General features: G+C 51.5%; 1 protein-coding gene across 1 annotated transcript in view; it reads left to right on the plus strand.

Moving 5' to 3' along the window:
- Positions 1-23,367, plus strand: part of PPP2R2C (protein phosphatase 2 regulatory subunit Bgamma) — a 163,007-nt gene that overhangs the window by 92,968 nt on the left and 46,672 nt on the right. Inside the window, exons 2-4 of the mRNA XM_055589071.1 lie at positions 11,944-12,041; positions 14,362-14,527; positions 18,056-18,168. Coding sequence (XP_055445046.1) covers positions 11,944-12,041; positions 14,362-14,527; positions 18,056-18,168 — 377 coding nt within the window. The remainder of the gene's footprint in view (positions 1-11,943; positions 12,042-14,361; positions 14,528-18,055; positions 18,169-23,367) is intronic.

Below are 23,367 nucleotides of genomic sequence, written 5' to 3' on the forward strand. Positions count from 1 at the left end.
TCTTTTAGTCTTTTATCCAACAGTCCACATTAAAAACATCAAACTTTAGCCAACAATTCCCTTTAAAGGATGATTGAAACCACGACTCCCCATTAATCTTCTTTTGAGTCAGTTAGCAATGGGCAGAATTTCTGGGTGCCTGCCACATGCAGGGTAAACCTTTCAACAGCCTTGGAGGGTGTGGAAGGCCATCTCTGTTTCACAGACAACCAAATCGATGCAGAGAGGTGACATGCCTTATCCAAGGTCACACGGCTATTAAGAGTGGGATTTGAACACAGATCTTCCCCTGTACCAGGCGGTTACCAGCACCATGGCATAACTACACTTTAAGGACATAATAACATCAGCCAGCCGCAGGCCATCCAGCTTCTCCCCACCCAGGCTTCCCTCTGCAGCCCCTGTCTCCAAAGGCCATTATCTGAGCCAAATATCCCCACCATCCTCAGCTCTGATTGGCTGATGACCAGTAGGCACATTTGGGGACCATCATTCGAGGTTTCAACCTTCCATTTCACCTGAAGCTCTCTGAGCAGGTCCTGAGATAATTGAATTATTTTTATTATTTTAGCCTTTAAAATTAATTAACACTAGGCCCAGTTTAAATGTTCACTCTGGGTCCTCTATTTGGGTGTGCATTCCTTTTACAAAGCTAGCTTGATGGAGGTGTGTTGGGTCCAGGACTCACCCACATGGCCCCGTTTGGGACACGGAGAGATGAGATGAGGCATCATGGGCAGTTCCCCTCACAGCCATCAGGGCTCTTGGTCTTTGTAGTTCCCAATGCCTCTCGTTCTCAGAAAAGGGAGGGCAATTTTAGAGAGGCGCTGACCTGCCCAGGGTCGCCAGACAAAAAGAAGTGAAAGAGGAACTCGATCCCGGGTGCAGGGTGGATGTCCCAGCTGTGAGCCAGGACCACGGCTCCCGGGTGACTCTCCCACCTGTGGACCCCTGGGGAGGAATGCCTCCTTCCTGCCCTAACATGAGAGGGCCAGCCCCTCACGGACAGAGCCGAGGTCCTGAGCTTCCAGCTGCACAGGTGGGAAATGAGAGCAGGTACCCACTTCACGCAAACCCCCCTCAAACTTCCCACAAGCCCCTTCCCATCTATCTCCATGCAGGTGACCTGTCCAGGGAGGCCTGCCTTGGCCCAGGCATGGCATCCCAGCTGTTTCCACCCCACCTCTGACCCCAGCCCTCACCCTCCACCAAGCTCAGGATGCAGGGGGGGAGGGTCTTCTCACCAGACCTACTTGTGAAGTGGGGGCCCGGGCAGGTCCACGCCTTCCTGATCACCCTCGGAGGGTTAAGTGACCTCTCATCCCACACCCAGTAATGAATGTCCAGTCCCAGCTGACGGTCCAGACATGGCATTTCTCCTGCGTCCCCACAGCAGGGCCTGTTGGTGCAGTGGGAAAGGGGCTGGGGTCCTCCAGCTTCTGCCCACAATCCCCCATTGGCTGTGAGGCTGCTGGTGCTTTTGCCTGCTCTGGGTGGGCCTGGTGGGTGGACACAGCTGCCCACTTCTCTCATGGGTCCTGCACTGGTGGTCTGGAAGTTTTCTGCCAAGCAACCTTTTGCAGAGCCCTGGACCCAGGCAGTCGCAGCTGTACGTCTAGTGGTTTTCCTCACCTCCTGGACACAGTGGTCTCCCTCTGCTGCATTCTCCTTGATCCCTGGGAAGCGAGCAGGCAGGGCTAAGAGGACCTATGCCAGCTGTCTTCTGTCCCCAGGAAGCACACGGGTGGAAGCCATTGGTCTTCCACATCCCCAGCAGAGTCAGAGTCCAGACCCCAGATCCCCTTTGCTCTCAGCATCTTAGGCCAGAGTCTCCTACCTTCAGGAAGCATACTTTAGAGCTCTATGGGGGTCTCCCTAGGCTTGGGGAGGGGAGGTGTGGGTGAGGACTCACCCCTTGGGACCTGCTATCTGCCAAGAAATGTCTTCACCAATCTCCCTGCCCACCATCTCTGATCCCTTTAAATGTCTTGGGAAGCACCAGGTCAGAGAGTCAAGTTCTAGAGCCAGCCTTGGCATCAATCCCACCAGCTGGGCAGCTTTTGGCCACTTATTAATCCTCTCTGTGCCTCAGTTTCTTCATCTGTACAATGGGAACAAGAGTATCCCTCCAGCAACTTCATGGAGGAAAGATCATTCATGACACGTGTAACATGCTGGAACAGTTCCCAGGATGTAGCACGGGGGCTAGTGTTTGTATAATCCCTTCTGGTCCATCGGATCCCAGCACCACGGAGCGGGTTCTCAGGACTCACCTTGCTCTGCAGTCCTGATGCCCATCTGTCTGGTGCCTCTGCTGGACCTGAGGTAGGAGCAGCCCCATGTCAGGACCCTGTTCCCACCTGCAGGAGTCAGTGAGAGCATTCCCATCTTACAGGTGGAGAGAGGTGAGACTCGCTGCAGGCTACACACCTAGTGAGCAGGAAGTGAGACCTTGAGCTTGAGCTGGTTTCAGGCTTCTGTCCTCCTGTGGCCTCACACCGTCCCCACCCCCAGGGTGGTCACAGGGCTCCTGTGAGAGGCTGTGATGTGAACAAAGGGACCCAGAGGGCAGCATACAGGACTCAGGTGGCTTTAGCAACATGAGCTGAGACCAGGGGAGTGAGTAGGGTTGTTGGCTGAGCTGTGAAGGGGCAGCTTGGCCATCAGAGCACAGAGGAAACAGGCACCCTGGGGGGGTGGGGATGGCGTGGGCTGGTGGGTGCAAGTCCTACTGGAAAAGCAGGCTACAGCTAAGAGCTTTTGCTGATCAGGAAAGTCTTTCCTTTTGAATGATTTCCCCACCTCTAAAAATAAAGGTGATCTCCAAAGCAGAGCGGGGGCGGGAGGGGATGGCTATACTCTGCCAGCAGCCCTTTGGTCTCAGTCAGCTGCTGCTGCGTAACAGACACAGCTCTGTGGCTTCAAACCGCAAGCCTGCGCTTTCGCCCCTGAGTCTATGGGTCAGCTGGCTGTCTCCTCGCGTATTGGTGGTGCTCATTCTCTTGTGTGGGCTTCCCAGGCAGCTCACTGGTAAAGAATCCGCCTGCCAATGCAGGAGACGTGGGTTAGATCCCTGAGTTGGGAGGATCCCCTGGAGGAGGACATGGCACCCCACTCCAGTATTCTTGCCTGGAGACTTCCACGGAAAGAGGAGCCTGTGGGCCACAGTCCGTGGATTTGCAGAGTTGGACACGACTGAGCACACACAAGCATGCATTCTCGTGTGGACTGTAGCTGCGGGTCAGGAGGTGTCTCTGCTGTCCCTGCTGGGCTTGCTGCCGTGCTCGGTGATGGACCAGCTGTGGGCTGGCCTAGGATGGATGGCTTCAGCTGCACCAGCTCATCCACGTGGTCTCTCGCCATCATCCAGCACGATAGCCTGGGTTGTTTCCGAGGTGTAGCAGAGGCTCCAGAGAGAGCAGAAACCGAAAACCGCTTGAGGGCCAGGCTTGGACCAGCACCCCCTACCTTCCTCTGCATTCTGTTGGCCAAAGCAAGTCACAGGCCAGAGTCCAGGATGGGGAACCGTCCCCACCTCTGATAGGAGGAGCCCAGAAATCACAATGTAGAGGATGTGAATAGAGGAAGCCGCTGAGGGGGCATTGACATCATTAGTCTGCCACCTGTTCTTCAAGACACCACTCCTGTGTTACTACTGTTCCATGAGGCGTTCCTGCATCCTACCCCTCGCCATCCTGAAGTCGTCACTTCCCCTGGCCACCTCTTCACCTCCCGCACATCTCCCTGGATCTGGAGCAGCCCTTGAGAACCCGCTGGGCTTCTCTCTGGGTCCTCATCCCCAGGCTTCAGCCTGGCCCCTCCTCCCATGCAAACCCATATGAAAATGCTGGGTAAGCTGTGCTCATGGAGTCCCATCCTTGACTGACACCGGACACACAGAGCCTCCTTCCTCTCACCAAACACTCTCATCAGTAGCGGACAGAACCTGTTTCCTCTCCCACCCGTCTCCCCCCGCAGCAGCCCTGATAACTCCGACAATACTAATTAAATGCAGCAATCCCATCAGAAGGATCAAGCTGGGCTTTCCAAGGGCCCCCTCTCTGCCGTGAGTTCTGACGCTGATGGATCATTAATAGAGTCAACAGCACTTACTGTGATGGATGGTGAGGGACGAACGGAGGAGGAGTTCCCCTGACGAGCAGCTTAATCTCCTCCTCCAGTTTGCAGCCCTCGGCCAGGATTCCCAGGGAGATTTCTGGTCCACAGAGCGGTGTGAATTTCACAGAAGCCCTAGAAGAACTGTGGCCAGGCGAGGATGACAGCTCTGTTTTATGGAGGAGACAGTCAGGGCTCAGAGAGGGCGTGATTTGGGTGGGGCTTCCCAGGTGGCGCTAGTGGTAAAAAAAAACCCGCCTGCCAATGCAGGAGACATAAGAGACGCGGGTTCCATCCCTGGGTCCGGAAGATCCCCTGGAGGAGGAAATGACAGCCCACTCCAGTACTCTTGCTTGGGAAATCCCATGGACAGAGGAGCCTGGTGGGTAGTCCATAGGGTTGCAAAGAGTCAGACACAACTAAAGTGACTTAGCACACATGCCTGGTGTGTACTGAGGCTGGGACTGGAATACCTTCCTCTTGATGAAAAGGTCACAGCGGGCATCTTTGAGCTCCAAGGGCTAGATCTTCCCCCACGCGGTGCCAGGAGAAACCGAAGCCCAGGGCAGGGCCTGGGTGCTCCAGGCCGTTGCCCACACAGCCTCCTGCTTCCTCTCTGTTCTCTCTGCATGTTGGTTGGAGCTTCTGCGACAAACTACCACACACTCAGGGGCTTGAAACAACAGAGGCTTCTTCCCTCACAATTCGGGAGGCTGCGAGACTGAAGTCAGGGTACCCGTAGGGTCGTGCTCGCTCTGAAGGCTCCAGGGAAGAGTCTGGCGCAGGCCTCTTCCAGCTCCTAGTGGGGCCAGAATTCCTCAGCTAGTAGAGGCCATACTGCAGCCCCTGCCTGTGCTGTCACATAGCCTTCCCCCGGTCTGTGTGTGTCTCTATGGCCTTCTTCTCAGGACACCAGTCAGTGGTGTAGGGCCCACATCATCCAGTAGGACCTTATCTTAAAGGAATCATCTGCAAAGACTCTATTTTCAAATAAGGTCACAGTTCCCTGGTGGCTCAGACGATAAAATATCTGCCTGCAATATGGGAGACCTGGGTTCCATCCCTGAGTGGGGAAGATCCCCTAGAGAAAGGAATGGCAACCCACTCCAGTATTCTTGCCTGGGAAATCCCAAGGACAGAGGACCCGGTGCGCTACAGTCCCTGGGGTCGCAAAGAGTCGGACATGACTGAGTGAATAACACTTTCACAGGTACCAGGGGTTAGGACATCTACATATGTTTGGGGGACCCAATTCAACCCACAGCATGGTCTTTGACTGCCCATCTCTGGCTCTGGCTCTCCGTATGGACCTGGTTACTTGGGACACCACCCTTGACGTCTCCCTAAGCCCATTCTGGACCACAGGGTGGCTTTCTGGCTCCCAGACCAGGTGGCTCTGGGCTTGCACCGATAGGGCTGCGTTGCACCCAGTCCCAGAGGATTGACTGATGGCTCTTTGTCCAGCAGTCCAAGCTGCCCCTTTCCCTTCTCCCTCACCATCTGGGGGACTCCCAGAGCTGCAGCAGAAGGACGAGGGGACCGCACAAGTAGAAGGGCGCCATGGGTTTTCATGTGGCTGTCATCACTCACAGCAGGGAGGCTTGGAGCACCTGCCAGTCATGGGTGGGCTTGGCAGACCTCTCCCAGTGGCTAAGTTGGCACCTTGAGCCTGAGGCATCAGCTGTTGGCACCTGGGCCCTACAGTGTGGGGACAGGTTCCTGCCAGGGGAGTACACTGCAAAAGCTCTGCACCATTTGGGACTTCAGGCAAGTGTGTTGCCCCTCGATCAAGTTTTCTTATCTCTAAAGAGACAGTGGTAATAGGTCAGTGGGCTTGTCCTGAGATTAAATCATTGGTCCATGGAGAGCTCTCACCAAAGTGTCTTTATTTTCGCTTTATCCTTGAAAAGTATTTCCATGGAAACAGAAGCCTGGGTTTACAGGTTTTCACATTTTCCTAAAAGCCTCTGGACTCCATTATTTCTGATGAGAAGTCAGCTGATGGGAAGTTATCTGATTCTTGGTGCCTCTGAATATAATATGTGATTTTTGTTCTTGCTTCTAACAAAATTTCATCTTTGTTTTGGTTTACAGCAGTTTGAAGGTTAGTTGTGATTTATTTGTATTTATCCTACATGGAGTTAGCTGAGCTTCCTATATTTGTAAATGAAAGACTTTCCACATATTGAGGCATTTTTCAGTCACTATTTCAAGTCGTCTACTCTATTCTCTCCTCTCCTTCTGGAACTCCAAATATATATACAAAAACTTATTGATGTTGTCCCACAGATTCCTGAGACTCTGTGTTTTTTCCTTTTTAATTTATTTTCTCTTTGTTCTTCAGATTGGGTGATTTCTATTAATATATCTCCGAGTTCACTAACTCTTCTGTCATCTCAAATTTCCTGTTAGGCAATTCAGGGATTTTCCTATATGGCATTTTCAGTTGTTGATTATTTGTTTAGTTCTTTTTAAAATAGTTTGTATTTCTCTGTTGAAATTATCTTTCTTTTCATGCAGTGAGAACAAATTTTCCTTTATATCCTTGGACATAGTTATAATAACTATTTCATTTGCTAATTCTGATATCCAGGGAACTTCAGGATCTGTTTCCTCGGTTGTCTTCATGTTTAGTTTGGGTGATATTTTCCTATTTCTTTGTATATCTTCATATAACTTTGGAGAATATCCTCAGTGTTGAGAGTGATGATACTATAGAGATACTAGATGTGTGGTATGTCCCTCCAAAGAGCGTTTCTGTTTTGTTTTGCATTTGCAAACAGTTAACTTGGTTGAGGACTTCCTGGGTGGCTCAGATGGTAAAGAATCTGCCTGTAATGCAGGATACCCAGATTTGATCCCTGGGTTAGGAAGATCCTTTGGAGAAGGGAATGGCTACCCACCCCAGTATTTTTGCCTGGAGAATTCCATGGACAAAGGAGCCTGGCGTGAGCTACAGTCCTTAGAATTGCAAAGAATCAGACATGACTGATTGACTAACGTGCACGTGCACACACACACACACACAACTTGGTTGAACTCAACTTGAAACTCGGTCCCAGCACAAATCCCAGTTCACTTCTTTTAGACTTAACATCTCTGCATGCAGTCTGTTGTATGTGTGCAGTTTGCAACCAGCTAAACACTGGAGCAGAATTTATGTGTTACATTTGGGGACTCCTCTGTAGACCTGTTTTCCAGGATTAAGTACCTCATTTTCCAGCTACTAGATTTTCCCTAGATTCTGTCTTATCGAGTCAATGAGTATGACTTTCTGTCTGAGTTTCAGTAGCCAAAGACCAGGACCTGTCCTAAGGCTAAAAGCCACAAAAATGAGAAACTCACCCAGTGCTGCCTCTTATTCCAATTGCTATCTCCTCTGCAGGGTCTACCATCCAATGAGGGGCACATAGTGGGCATGAGACCATAGATGTAGGAGGGACTACTGTACAGGGAAACAGGAGGGCTCTCCAGGAAGCCTTCCTGGGGGAGGTGGTATTGAGGCTGGAGATGTGTCAAACATTCCAAAATGAAAGGATGGACTTTCTAATTGCATTGTTTTACTGATGAGAACCTCCCCCTCTCAGGGGAGGCAACTTTTCCAAAGGCAAACTCTAGAAGACACTTAAATGTAGCAATGAGTAGATGTTAAACACCCACCAGCCCCTTCCTGGGCCTGAGCAGGCACTGCCCTGGCCTGAGGTCTGTAGCTGCTCTGTAATATTTGCAGAAGGGGACTGGAGGGCATATCCCGCTGTCAGGACTCCCGGGTCTGCACAGTGAGGTTGACTCTCACCTTTATCAGCACATTTCTGAACTAGCCACTGTGATTTCTGTGGAGGCCAGAAGCAAAGATAAGAGAGAGCTTTGACTTTCTGTCCAGGAAATATTGGTCATTCATCATTCCTTGGTGTTATAGTCCTTTGTAGTTGTTCAGTGGCTAAGTCATGTAAGACTCTTTGCGACCCCGTGGACCATAGCACATCAGGCTTCTCTGTCCTCCACTGTCTCCCAAAGTTTGCTCAAATTCATGTCCATTGAATCAGTGATGCTGTCTAACCATCTAATCCTCTGTCACCTCCTTCTCCTTTTGCTTTCAATCTTTCCCAGCATCAGGATCTTTTCCCATGAGGCAACTCTTCAAATCAGGTGGCCAAAGTATTGGCATTTCAGCTTCAGCATCAGGCCTTCCAATGAATACTCAAGGTTGATTTCCTTTAGGATTGACTGGCTTGATTTCCTTGCAGTCCAAGGGACTCTCAAGAGTCTTCTGCAGCAACACAGTTTGAAAGCATCAATTCTTTGGTGCTCAGCATTCCTCATGGACCAACTCTCACATCCACACATGACTACTGGAAAAACCATAGCTTTGACTATATGAACCTTTGGTGGCAAAGTGATGTCTCTGCTTTTTCCTACACTGTCTAGGTTTGTCTTTGTCATAGTTTTCCTTCCAAGGAGCAAATGTCTTTGAACTTCCTGGCTGCAGTGACTGTCTGCAGTGATTTTGGAGCCCAATAAAATAAAATCTGTCACTGCTTCCACTTTTCCCCCTTTTATTTGCCATGGAATGATGGGACCAGATGCCGGGATCTTGGTTTTCTGATGTTGAGTTTCAAGCCAGCTCTTTTACTCTTTTCTTTCACCTTCATCAAGAGGTTCTTCATAGTTCTTCCTCCTTTCCAAAGGCTCTCATCTCCACCATCCCTCCTGAGTTTCTAATCCTGGGTAGACTCTGCTATAGCCATGCTACAGATGATAAAACTGAGTCTCCGAGAAGTGATGTAGCCCACCCAAGCCGCATAGCCCATGTGTTGAAACCAGGACTCCAACCCAGGACTTCTGACTGGTCCATGAACAGCTCAGGGGGTTGTCACTGTCAATGGGCCACCATCCATCTCCTCGGCTGCCAACAGAAATAATAGTCATATCTCCCTCAGGGGCTGGCGTGAGGTTCAAAGGAGGCAGCGGATATAAAACTGACATATAAATTGTAAATTTCCTGCAGACGTTAGTGTCTGTTACTGTGGTAACTGCCCAGCATTTATATGACCACATTTGCTCTGGATACCAGTGGTTACACTGGCATTTTAGTTTAATAGCATTGTTATTTTTCCATCATAAAAATAATATATATTATGCATGAGTCCTAGCTCATTAAATTGCATACATTAAACAATATGCATTTTGTGTATATCAATTACAATCTCAGTAAAGCTCTTAAAAATATATTTTCATTACAGAAAATCTAGAAAACATAGAAATGTAGAAAGAAGAAGAAAAATTTTTTTCTTTCAGCACCCTAAAGCAGCCTCTGTTTAACGTGGCAGCTCAGCTGGTAAAGAATCCACCTGCAATGTGGGAGACCTGGGCTTGATCCCTGGGTTGGGAAGATCCCCTGGAGAAGGGAATGGCTACCCACTCCAGTATTCTGGCCTGGAGAATTCCATGGACTGTATAGTCCATGGGATCATAGAGTCAGACACAACTGAGAGACTTTCAAAAGCTATTAAAAATATACTCATTCATTACAGAAAATTTAGAAAACATGGAAACACAGAAAGAAAAGGGAAAAAAAATTCTTGCAGCTACCCTAAAGCAGCCTCTGTTTAGGGTGGTAGAAAATTCTCTTCCAGCTTGTTTGCCCTCTGTTTGCTATCTAACATGGCTGTGATCACTGGGCTATATAATTAAAAACATTTTATACACAGTTCTATATCCTGCTCTTTCCCCCTAAGGGGGTGTTGACATGAAATAGTGAGAACCAGCACCACGTGTGGGAACCGGGCCTGCTGGGCTGTGGCTCCAGCTGTTGCCTTCCTGTGTCCCTGGGCCAGGCAGGCTGTCCACGCAGGGACAGTCCTGGGCAGCTGGGACCTGAAGCCCTTCCCGGTTCCACATTCAACAAGCATCTCTGTGATCCCCAAAAGCTGGTCTCCTCACTTTTTATCCCCCTTTAAGTTGCATCACAACCCATTCCAGTATTCATGCCTGGAAAATTCCATGGACAGAGGAGCCTGGCAGGCTGCAGTCCATAGGGTTGCAAAAAGTCAGACACAACTGAAGCGACTTAGCACACGCACACACGTCTTTAAGTTGAATGACATGTGCTCTTATCCCGATCAGTGAGTACACCCAGCCCAGCATTCTGCCTCTGAACCACCTTCCCTGTGTCCCCACTGTAATGTCCTTTCGCCATCAGAGCTGGCCTTTCCCTGTGGCTCAGAGGCCAGTGTGGGTCAGGCACTTGATTGGAAAAGGAAAAGGTGTGTATGGAATTGGAAATAGGAGTGGGAAAACCACTAGAGGTTAGAGAGCAGGTCTTGAGACAAAAGGTAGCTGGTATTTTGAGAACCGGCAAGGAACCCAGAGTTGGGATGGAAGAGCTTGGCTGAGAGTAGTGGAGGATGAGGGGGTTCCTTACCTTTTGCTGAGTTAAAACATGGAGCATTCAACAACAAACACTGGTTATCACACATCTGCCGAGGTTTTGGGACCGTAACATTAAGGAATGATGAATGACCAAAATTTACGCAGGAAGTCAAAGTTCTTTCTTGTCTTTGCTTCTGGCCTCCACAGAAATCACAGTGGCTAGTTCAGAAATGTGCCAGATAAAGGTGAGATTCAACCTCACTGTGCAGACCTGGGAGTCCTGACCACCAGGCCCTCCAGTCCCCCAGGCTTAGTTGGGCTGGGTGAGCAGGATGACTGTGCTGCAGGCCTGGGCAGGTCCTGCTCCAGGAAGCAGCAGAGACTCAGAACAACTGCTTTGTCTGCTGGCATCTGCAGGCCAAAGCCAGTCACAGGGGGTGGTACCCTGTCAAGTGCCAGGATTAGGTACAGGACAGGGTGAAGGTTTAGGCTCCTGATATGGCCTGCCTCTGGGGGCTGCAGGCCACTCAAGGCTTTAGACATTCTGGTACTTTTGTTTTCTGCCAGTGGGGAGCCTCTAGAAAGTTCTGAGAAGGCTCCCTCTGGCTGCTCTGTCGGGGCCAACTTGTGTCCAGCTGGGAGAAATAGAGGCGCCCCAGTAGGAGACTGTCACGGTCCTCGAGGCAAGAGGCAGGAGAAGTGATGGAATATGGGTGTATCTCGAAGGCTGAGCCAATAGGGTTGGACGTGGAGGGTGAGAGAGAGGAGTCAGGGCGATCCCAAGGCTCAGGCCCAAGCCAGAGGAAGAATGGAACTGCTATCGCTGGGGTAGGAAATGATGCAAGGAGGAGGTTTGAGCAGAAGCACCTCATGATTTGGGAGCCTTAAGGCTGGCCCTATCCCCAGCCGCTCTAAGGAGAACACAACATGGGCGAGAGGAGGGGAGGAGGGATACCAGCCAAGGGACTGGTTGAGTGCCCACCTGGGGCCACTGCCAGGAGGAGTGGTCAGTTCTGCAGTTTGTTTGAAAGTAGATCCACTGTGCCGAAGCCTGACCAAGGCTTTGGGTGCGTGCAGAGTCCAGGCCAAGAATGTGATGATGGGAGTCCCATTCCTGGGGACCTCAGTGGGGAGCAGGGAGGGCTACAGTTAGTCTCTGTGGCCCCCAGAGTCCGGCTAGTGAGTTTCAGATTTGCATCTGGGTCACCTGGATTCACATAAAGCAACCCCCTTTCAACTGTTTCTGAAAGGAAGGGGAGGAGGAAGGAAATAAAATCTCCCATGAACAGGTCTCGGTCCTACAGCCATTGGGGAGGGGGAGGGGGCCCCAGGCAGGGCTCCTACTGCCCAATGGGGGCCCTGGGGGGCAGGAGGGAGCAGTTCTATCCACCTGCACATCACTGGGTCCTAATGAGCCACGCTCTCCTGTCTCTGCTTCCACCCCCACCCCTACAGCCGATATCATCTCTACCGTCGAGTTCAACCACACTGGGGAGCTGCTGGCCACAGGCGACAAGGGTGGCCGAGTTGTCATCTTCCAGCGGGAACCAGAGGTGCGGTGGGGCCTGGTGGGAGGGAGGGCTACTCAGCCTGGGCTTTAACCCACAGGGTGCCACGCGCAGCACTCCACCAGGATGCCTGGGCTGGAAGGAAAGGGTGTCCTGGCATTCAGGGATGGGACCCGGCAGGTCTCAGGGAGGGAATCCACCTGGTCAGCTCAAAGCACCATATTCTGAGCCCCCTCTGCTGAGTGGTCACTGTGTCCTAGACCCTGGAGAAACAGACTCCTGAGTAAACTGCCCTCTGCCCGTGTGGGCTTCTCTGGTGCCTCAGACAGTAAAGAATCCACCTGCAATGCGGGAGACCTGGGTTAGATCCCTGGGTTGGGAAGATCCCCTGGAGGAGGGCATGGCAACCCACTCCAGTATTCTTGCCTGGAGAAATCGTCGTGGACAGAGGAGCCTGACGGGCTGCAGTCCATGGGATTGCAAAGAGTCAGACATGCCTGAGCGAATAATTACAGCACTGCCTGTGTGAGCTGGAGCTGGCTCACCCAGAGCTGGGTGGAGTGCAGGAGGGACCTTCCACAGCTGTGGGCCGGCCGCCCGTCTAGGGCTGATGATTTGACTCAACGCAGGGCCTTGCCCCAGTGATTCTGTTGTCTGGAACAGCCTGCCTGGAGGCATGTTTCTGAACCACTGCAAGAACCTGGTGGTTCAAAGGCCATATTTGTTGAGCACCTACTATGTGCAGACACTACAGATGCTTCTCCCATTTACTCTTCAGTGCTCACCCCCAAGGGTGGGGACCGAAACCCCATTTCGTAAATGAGAACCTTTGCAGAGTCACCCAGGCAGTAAGCAAAGTCCAGGGGTAGAAAGCAAGACTGGGTGTGGTCTGTCGGTCACACACAGCACCCTGCTTCCCAGAGGGGGCTGGGATTAGATGCTGAAGACAGGATGGTCCAACACCAAGGCAGTGAGGGGAGGGGCAGGGGAAGGGAGGAGAAGAGAAGCCTGATGAGGAGAAGGAGACGAGGGGGCCAGAGGAAAGGATGAAGGGGTGACGTAGAGGGGCTGGAGGATCACTCTCCTCCCTCCAGTTCCTCAGCATCGTCCCCACGCCGAGGTGCCCTGAGGTCTGCCTTTGCCCACATTCATTCCCATAACCCTCCCTCACCACCACCCTAGAGGTGCCATTCGGTGCTATTACCATCCTCAGTTTACAGATGGGGAGACCGGAGCTCAGAGGGTTTGCAGTAGCTTATCAAGGACGCATAGCCAGAAGGCAGGTAGCAGGGACTTGGTTATCTAAGCCCAGTCCTGTGGCTCGAGCACTTTTGATTCATGAGAAAGATCAGAGGCCCCCACTGGGGATTGCAAAGTCATCTTGTTTATGCCAAACTGCAGAAAGAAATTAAACTGGCAGAGGCAGGTTTCTCAGTTTTGAACATTTCTCCTTTAATTTTTTTCTTAATTCCGGTCCCACTGGCCTTTGCCATAGCCAGTGCTGATAGGAGATGAAGTGAATGAGAGGCAAAAATATTGAAGAACGCTGAAGCGTTCCAAAAGTAAAAGAGGAAAAGAAATATAAATAGATACTCCCGAAAGGCCAGCAGGAAACTTGAAGTTGTGCTTGGTTGAATTTCTTTACTTTGCTCCCAAGTAGTTGTACTTTCATGTTGTCATATAAGCCTGAATCGTCTACCAAGAAGTGGTCCCTAGTGCCTGCGATGGACTCACCAGCTCACTATGTGGTCCTTATTCTAACAAGTTTGGCTGCCTAAACCAGGAGGGGACCCACTCAGGAAAGTTGATGTGTGTGCCTGGGGGAGAGAATACCTTATCCCAGTCTATCCCTATGCCTGACATTGCAGGATGTTCTGCCCTAATGTTGATTCTGCTCCAAAATTCATTCATTCCTCAAGCCAGGCCTGAGTGAGACCCAAGGATGTAAGGACCAGGTCAGACCTCAGCCAGACAGACCTCAGTGGAGTGAGTGACACCACTTTGTGGACACCTGGCCTTGGGGGAGAGGGTCGATTCACCTCTGAGCCTCCACTTGCTCACCTATAAAGTGGGAGGAGTTGTGCCCATCACTGAGGGGCATCAAGGATAGAACAAGAGGAGGCATGAGACTAGTGTCCCGTGCATAGTAGGTGCTCAGTAAATGCGGGCTCCCTTGGTTGCCCTTCTTCTTACGTGTTGCCCTGAGGGGGCAATGGGGCTGGGCCAGGGCCGCATAGCAAGGTATTGGACATTTTAAAAACGGAGTTGCCTTGGCCTTGGCCATGGCTGTGCCGGGCCCTGTGCGGGTTTGGCCAGCTCCCAACCACCCTGCCATCCCAGAGCTCAGGGTCTGGTTTCCTTGCAGAGCAAAAATGCGCCACACAGCCAGGGCGAGTATGACGTCTATAGCACTTTCCAGAGCCACGAGCCAGAGTTCGACTATCTCAAGAGTCTGGAGATAGAGGAGAAAATCAACAAGATCAAGTGGCTCCCGCAGCAGAATGCCGCCCATTCCCTGCTGTCCACCAACGGTGAGGCGGCCGGGCTGGTCTGAGTATGTCTGTGTGCATTTGTGTGCATGTATGTGTATGTGTGCACGTGTGCATGTGTGTACATGTATGTGTGTGTGCGCGCGTGTGTATGTATGCCTGCTCTTGTCATCAAATGCCATTTTTCACCTCACTTATATTGTGGTCTGGGCTTGATGTGTGCATGTGTGTGCATGTTTGTGTATGTGTGTGTGTATGCATGCCTGCCCTTGACCATCAAGGGTCACTTTTCACCTCACTTTATATTGTGAGCATTTTCCTAGGTCTTTAAAACTCCTAAAAAAAATAATATTTTGAGCAGCGGGTAAGTTTCATGCAGTGAATATGGTTGCTCAGCCTCTTCCCGTGGTTGGACATGGGCTTATTTCTGCAGCTATAAATAGCAGCGCCTTGAACATCTCTGTGAATAATCTGGGGGTGGACGAAGGAGGCCAGGTCAGGATAAAGAATAAACACTTGATACAAAATTACCTCTTTGTTTCCCCCCCACCCAGAATCCCAGATCACCCCAGAGCAGGGGGTCTCACTAGATGGTGGGGGTCCTCACTTGAGGGTGCAGGAGGAGCACTGGTGTCCTGGCCACTCGCCATCTGCCTCTGGGAGACGGCCCGTGCCCCCACCAGGCCCCTGAGAAGGCTCCAGGCCAGACCCCTGCTTCACTGCCGTCCACTCAGAGGTGTGGCTCCTGGTGCCATCTTGCCTTGCCCAGTGGTGGGCCCGGGGCCAGAGGCGCCCCTTCCCACATTCACATCCCCCTGTTCATCTTCCTTCACCTCACCATGCTCAAAGTTGCCTGGGGTGGGTTAAGACAGGCCTGGCTCTGTCCCAGCCTGGGGACTTTGCAGAGTGGCCTCACTTCTCTGATCCTGTTTGCTCACCTGGACTCCCTCTGGGGTTACAATGAGGGTGGAAGGAGGTGTCGCCCACCCAGCACCCCAAGACCAGCCAGTACTGCTCCAGAGTGGGTGAGTCTTGCAGGATGATGTCATCTGCTTCCCCGAAGGAGTCAGACTCCTTGGGCAGCATTTACAGCCTCCCTGAAACCCATCAACCTCAAGCCACTGGCCCACCTCTGTGCTCAAACGCTGGTCCTCTTCGCACCCCCCGGCCCATCCCCTTCTCATCCCTCAGGCCTCTGCTGGGTGTCACCTCCCACTGAGCTTTCCATGACCTCTCAGCCGAGCCAGGTGTCCCTCTCATGGGCTTTCCCACTCCTGCAGACCCCCCAGGCTTGCTCTCTGGGGCTCCTGCCATTCTGATTGTCTGTGTCCCCTGAGGGGTGCCTGGCATGGGGTCAAGTTCAGCAAACCCCTGTCTCAGAGCCAGAGGGGCCCTTCCCAGGTGCTGGAACAGAGGTAGTGGGAGGTCCCCCACGGCCGGGACAGGTCACCCAGGACAGGGGCCCCTAATGTGGTTCACACCCTGGCCCTGCCGCTTCCCCTTCTAAAATCAATGGCTGTTCTTGACTTGTGGGGTTATTGGGAGAATAAAAGGAAATCAGATCATAACAAGCTTCGAACTGGGGAGGCAACAGAGCCTCCTTCAGGTGCTGCTTTTTTCTTTTACATCATGTAACAGTGAGTGGCATTCTCTTCCCGCCTCTTTGGAGGGAAGGTCGGCTCCAGGAATTCCCTCACACCTCCGCCCTGCAAGCGTCCCGCCCCTGGTTCTGAATCCCAGCTTCATCCTTTCCTCCCTACCCCATCCCTGGGTACCTGTCAAGTGTTTAATTGATACCAGTTTTCTCCCCTTGCTTCTCATCAACATGGCAGTGATTGTTTGGGCTGCGTACTTGTCAGGGTTCTTGGAGAAACAGAACCAATAGGATGAATGTGTGTGTGTGTGTGTGTGTGTGTGTGTGTATGTAGACAGAGATATGGATATATATGTAGATACAGATATAGATACATGGTGTCATTTGCTCAGTTGTGCCCAACTCTGCAAGTCCATGAACTGTAGCTGGCCAGACTCCTCTGTCCATGGAATTCTCCAGGCAAGAATACTGGAGTGGGTTGCCATTTCCTTCTCCAGGGGATCTTCCCAACGCAGGGATCGAACCCGGGTGTCCTGCATTGCAGGCAGATTCTTTACCATCTGAGCCACCAGGGTAGCCCATATATATACAAGGAGACGTTTATCTTCAGGAATTGGTGCACACGACTGTCGGGGCGGGCAGGTCCCTAGTCTGCCGGGTGGGCTGGAGACCAGGGTAGAGCCGATACTGCAGCTCAAATCTGAAAGCCGTCTGCTGGCAGAGCTTCCTCTTCCTCCCAGGACCTTGGTTTGATTCGTTTTGTTTTCCGCTAAAGCCTTCAGCTGATTGGAGGAAGCCCACCCACACTGTGGAGGATAATTTACTCTGTGGATTTAAATATTAACCTCATCTTAAAAATACCTTCAGGGCAATAGCCACACGTTTGACCACATTATCTGGGTAGCGTGGCTTAGCCATGTTGATGCCTACTGTGAACCATCACAGCTGGTGAAGACGACTCTTGATTTTCTTGGCAGGGTTCCAGAAAAGTGAGGCTTTGGGAGAGTTCTGGATGGGTGAGATGCTGCTCAGAAATAGGAAACCACTTAGGGATTCCCTGGTGGCTCAGAAGGTAAAGCGTCTGCCTGCGATGCTGGAGACCCGGGTTTGATCCCTGGGTGGGGAAGATCCCCTGGAGAAGGAAATGGCAGCCCACTCCAGTATTCTTGCCTGGAAAATCCCATGGACTGAGGAGCCTGGTAGGCTACAGACCATTGGGTCGCAAAGAGTCGGACACGACTGAGCGACTTCACTTCATTTCACTTACCCTCTTTGGTCTGCCCATGAAGGATGAAGAGCAGGAAGCTTCGTTAGGATGGTCTTTGTGGAAATCAGTTGAGAGACTGATAACTGCCCTTGAAAGGGCCATGCCCTTTGACCCAGCAGTATCACCTTTGTGATCAATTGTGAGGAACCACCCACTCCAGTGTTCTTACCTGGAGAATCCCAGGGACAGGGGAGCCTGATGGGCTGCTGTCTCTGGGATCGCACAGAGTCGGTTGGACACAACTGAAGTGACTTAGCAGCAGGAGCTTTCCCACTCCTGGTTACATGGTTACAGATGTTCCCTTAGCAAAGATGGGCACATCAGTCTAGAGAAGGAGTTAAATTCGAAAGAACCTACACATACAAGAGGGCTTCCCAGGTGGCTCAGCAGTAAAGAATCCATCTGCCAATGCAGGAGACGCAAGTTCGACCCCTGAGTCAGGAAGATCCCCTGGAGAAGAAAATGACAACCCATTCCAGTATTCTTGCCAGGACAGTCCCATGGACAGAGAAGCTTGGTGGGCTGCAGTCCATGGGGTTGCAAAAGAGTCAAACTGAACTTAGCTACTAAACAAAAACAACAATATATCCAAGAACAGGATAAGGTTAAGTTGCTTGTGGGTTGATGCATCCTTATCTAGTGGGTTAAGTGGGTCCTTCATTCTCTGTGCCGGCACTCATCATGTGTCCTATTTGTTCTGTTTTTAAAGATAAAACTATCAAACTATGGAAGATTACTGAACGCGATAAGAGGCCCGAGGGTTATAACCTGAAAGATGAGGAGGGGAAGCTTAAGGACCTGTCCACGGTGACGTCACTGCAGGTAAGACATCACACACGGCGGTTTCCTGCAGCAGGGAGCAGTCTGTGCTTTGTTTATTACACAGTGAGGATCTCATAACTGGAAGGGCCTTTGAGATCTAAATCACTGTCAGGTTCCTATCCCGAACCTCAGCTGGGCTGCTCCTTGGTTTCTTTCCCAGCAAAGATCATCTTTCTTCTAGAAGTCATGTGACGATGAGGGGAGGCGATGCGTCTCCAGGAAGTACTCTCAGTTTAACCCGAGGTGGAGAGCATGTCCTCTAATTCCTTATTAACCAGAGAGGGAAACAGAGGCCCAGAGACAGGCAGCGACTCACCCAGAGCCACTCAGCAGAGCAAGGGGCAGAGCCGGGAGAACCCATAGGCAGAGCTTTGCGGGTTCCAAGCCCTTTGCCAAGGGGCAGAGTGGTTCCTAGAACCTGCGATATTTGCAGCCTTTACAAAGGATCAGCTGCAAAGATTGCCGTTGACGTGAGAGCAGCCAGGAAGGTCAGGTGGTACAGCCATGCGAAGGCACTCTTGCTCCCAACTCGACTAAACGCAAAAGGACTCATCTTTCTTCAGCAGAGAGGCTGTGAGATATGAAGGAGTTCTGGAGTTGCAGGACCTGGGTTCAAGTCCTGCCTCCGCCGCCTCCTGCTGGGGTGACCCTGGGCAGGGCTCTCAGCCTCCACGGGCCTCTGATTCCCCATCTGGAACAAGAACAAACACTTTGTGGAGAGCGTGTGTCTCCCAGGCACTCTGGCTATAAAAACCCATTCAGTTCTCAGCAAACTCCTGTAGAGTGGGTACATGATTGTCATCCCCATTTTACAGATGAGCAAACTGAGAGCTGGATCCAAACCCAGGGAAATCTGGCTCCAGAGTCGGCATCGCAGTCTCCTCCGTGAAAGGGAAGTGAGGTCCCTGCCTCATAGCGGAGTCACAGACATGGTTATCGGCTTCCTGCGGGAAGTACACGGAGGCCACCTTGTCCCTCCCTGACTTCCAGAACCATGCCAGGAACAGAGTGGTTTCTTTCAGTCACCCATGTGTTTGCTGGAAGTGATGCCAGATGCATTCATTCGATCATACTTATTGAGCACCTGCTGTGTGCCTGGCCATGCAGTGAAGGACCTGAGTTCAGATCTGGTCTAAGTTTTGGACAGGTCCTGCTCAGGGAGGGGACCTCAGAGCCCCAAGACTGGGTGAGGTTCAGCATCAAGAGGTGACTGCTCTCCTCGGCCTATTTGAGATGTGCTAGGTTCACATCTCATAGAATGCTTTCTCCCCGGGTTCTTACCTTCCCTCTGCGTGTGTGATGCTCCGAGAGGCAGTGGTACAGCCTGGCACCAGGGCGGTGCTACCCACTGCTGCTCCAGTGGCCATGGGCACTCCCCTGCTCTGGGACTCATTTTCCTCACCAGCAAACTGGAGATGCTGGCCCGTTTTTTCTGCCACGACTTAGTAGCTGCCTGCCCAGTGGATTCATAAATATGAAATGGTAATCAATGTTGTCCCCAGAAGGAGGAATAAATGCTTAAACACGCTGGTCTCTAAATGATTGGCAAATTGCACACATAAATTCTGAGAAAGAGGGGAAGCCAATTAGCTTTGATGCTGAATAACAGGAGTGAGGGTGCCCCCTGCCCCCCTCACCTCCCAACCCCAAGAAAGTTTATGAGGGCTTCATCTGGTGGGAGGATGCAATTATCACCTCTTGATTGGCCTGGCATTTGCGTGAAGCGAGTGGCCCATGGGAATCTTGTTTATTTCTCTCCCACCGTCTGAGATTTTTCTCTGCATGTCACACATATCCCAAGCTGGCAGTTGACTCTAAACTAAGGCTGGAGGAGAAGGAAGAGGGAAAGAACCTGACTGCCTGGGTCTCTCCTTATCCAGCCTCTCACCTTCTCTCCTCCCCATTTCACCCAAGTCTCCCCAACCCTGTACAGCCCTCTACCTAATCTGGCCCATTCATGCTGGAAGCAGCTATTATTTACTGAGAGCCTGCTCTGTGCTAAGCCCTGTGTTCCGGGGTCCCAGAGCTGAGCAAGGTGAGACTGAGTGCCTATCCTCTAAAAGTACCCAGCCTTCCAAGGAAATAGACATGTAGTCACCCCCAAGCTGGAGATCAGCTCTGTGACGCAGGGATACACAGATAGGCCTTTCTCTACCCTATTTGGTGAACTCCTATTCATCCTTTAAAACCCTATTAGCCTCCACCTCTGTAAAGTCTTTTCTACACAAGCCAGATAAATCCTTATCCTTCTCTGTCCACTCTGGCCTTTTGTGTCCCACACTACTTTGTCCTTACTGATCATGTGTCTGTCTTCCTGCCCCTCATCTTGACTAGACTGTCCGTCTGACAGGGTAGGGGTAAGGGAGAAAGTTTTATTCATGAAACCTTCAGCCCTTCACAGCAGTTATCTCTTCCCTCTTCTTCTCCTTTCTTTACTTAACAACTTTGAAATTTGGTCTGAGGGTGGTAGTGTCTGGCTGGAGCACTGGGTGACCTGTTCTGAGGTTGTCAGGGGGAAACACTGTTGCTGGGATGAGGGATTACTGGCTGTGGGAGCCCCAGGGAGCCCCAGGCCCAGTTCAAGAGTAGGAGGGGTCAGAGAAAGTCCCCTGGGCCAAGGATATTCTCTTGGGTCCCACATGAGCCCGAGTTCAATCCCCACAGCATGTCTCAACCCGATCCCATACATCACTTCCTGGTCACCCTTCCAACCTAGCATCAGCCCCTTCTACCCTGTCATCCTGCCCCCTCACCTGTTTTATTTTTTTTGGAGCACGTAGCACTACCTGAAACCACCCCCCCGCCCCAGACACACACACACACATACTCAGTCTATTGTCTTTTCTCCCACATGAATGTAAGAAGCAGGCCCCCCATCGCCTGACCCCTCCCACTTCTGATGGGAGTCATGCCTTTCTATTAATACCTAGTGCTTGCTCCTGGAGCTCAGGAGCCCTGCAGCTAGCTGCCAAAGGTCTGCATTGCCCTTCACTTAAACCTGCTGTCTTCCTCACTCCAAGCCTGGCCTCGCTGCCTCTCTCTCGGACACAATTTCCATTACCCCTACAGCAGTGCCCCCAACCCCCGACTGCCCAGGACCCACTCTGGAAACTGTGGCTGTGTGAGCCCTGGCCTGGCCACCCCTGGCCACACCCCGAGGAAGGGGGAAGAGGGTACTGTGTACAGAGCGATGTTCCAGGCACACTTGACCTGCATTAACTCCTAGATGCCCTGAGCAGGCACTGGCATCACCCTGGTTACAGATAAGGAAAGTGAGACCCAGAGAAGTGAAATCTGCAGTGGAGGTGATACCAGTAAGCGGCGGGCAGGGTTGAAGTGGCAGTCAGGTTTCAGGTCTACACCTTTGCACGGTGATACCCTCGGGGGCAGTCACACCTGACTTCTGGTCCTGGCTCTGTCATTTTCTTCCTCTGTGGCTTAGGAAGTCTGGTTCATCTTGGCATCTAGTTTTCTTATTGGTGATGTGGGGATGGCAATGTCCAATTCCTGGACATCGGGCCCGGGCCAGGACTGGGAGACATCAATGAGGCCGTGCCTGTCTGTCTGCACCTTTGAAGACCTCACGGTTTACTGGAACTGGGAGTCCTGCCCAACACACCCCGAAGTGCATGCTGAGAGCCCTAAGAATGGTGCGGTGTGTGCAGCATGCTAGGGGTGAGCAAGGGTGTGACACCCCAGCAGTCAGGCTGCACATCCAAGGGGCTATAAACTCCAGATGTTGCAGGAGGATTTGGGGTTCACTAGGAGAATCCCATGGACAGGGGAGCCTGGTGGGCTAAAGTCCATAGGGTCGCAAAGAGTCAGACACCACTGAAGTGACTTAGCACGCACAGGTGTCCCAAAGGGGTGAGCATTCCAGGCAAAGGGCATGGAGGGAAGCAAAGGCATGCTATCTGACGGTGTCTCCAGGAGTTCGTACCTGTTCAGCTAACACTGGCGGCTATCACAGCCGCAGCATTCCAGGGCAGAGCACACAGAAATGTGTTTCTCACTCATGGAAAGCTCTGGTTGGGCATGCTGGATGGCACACCGCTTTCCTACAAGGACACAGGCTCCTTCCATCCTCTGTGCCTCCATCCCTAAAGCTTGGATCCTCACCTTCCGGCTGTGGATGGGGAAAGGGGCAGAGAAGGTACTGCTGCTGCTAAGTCACTTCAGCCGTGTCCGACTCTGTGCGACCCCATAGACGGCAGCCCACCAGGGTTCCCCGTCCCTGGGATTCTCCAGGCAAGAACACTGGAGTGGGTTGCCATTTCCTTCTCCAATGCATGAAAGTGAAAAGTGAAAGTGAAGTCGCTCAGTCGTGTCCGACTCTTAGCGACCCCATGGACTGCAGTCTGCCAGGCTCCTCCGTCCATGGGATTTTCTAGGCAAAAATACTGGAGTGGGGTGGCATTGCCTTCTCCGAGAGAAGGTACAGCTGCCTCTTAACTGCCTTGGCCCTCAAGTGCAGGGCATCACTGTATTCACACCCCATTGGTCAGAACAGTCATGTAGCCACACCCAGCTGCAAGGGCAGCTGGGAAATGTAGTCCCTGTCTGGGCAGCCAGTTCCCTATGATCAGTTCAGTATCAGTTTAGTTGCTCAGTCATGTCCAACTCTTTGCAATCCCATGGACTACAGCATACCAAGCTTCTCTGTCCATCTCCAACTCCTAGAGTTTACTCAAACTCATGTCCATTGAGTCGGTGATGCCATCCAACCATCTCATCCTCTGTCATCCCCTTCTCCTCCTGCCTTCAGTCTTTCCCAGCATCAGGGTCTTTTCCAATGAGTCAGTTCTTTGCATCAGGTGGCCCAAGTATTGGAGTTTCAGCTTCAGCATCAGTCCTTCCAATGAACATTCAGGACTGATTTCCTTTAGGATTGACTTGTTGGATCTCCTTGTAGTCCAAGGGATTTTCAAGAGTCTTCAACACCACAGTTCAAAAGCATCAATTCTTCAGCGCTCAGCTTTCTTTATAGTCCAACTCTCACATCCATACATGACTACTGGAAAAACCATAGCTTTGACTAGACGAACCTTTGTTGGAAAAGTAATGTCTCTGCCTTTTAATAAACTTTCTAGGTTGGTCATAACTTTTCTTCCAAGGAGAAAGCGTCTTTTAATTTCATGGCTGCAGTCACCATCTGCAGTGATTTTGGAGCCCCCCCCCCTCAAAAAAAAAATAATAATA

The sequence above is a fragment of the Bubalus kerabau genome, chromosome 7, assembly GCF_029407905.1.
Source record: "Bubalus kerabau isolate K-KA32 ecotype Philippines breed swamp buffalo chromosome 7, PCC_UOA_SB_1v2, whole genome shotgun sequence".
Lineage (NCBI taxonomy): Eukaryota > Metazoa > Chordata > Mammalia > Artiodactyla > Bovidae > Bubalus > Bubalus kerabau.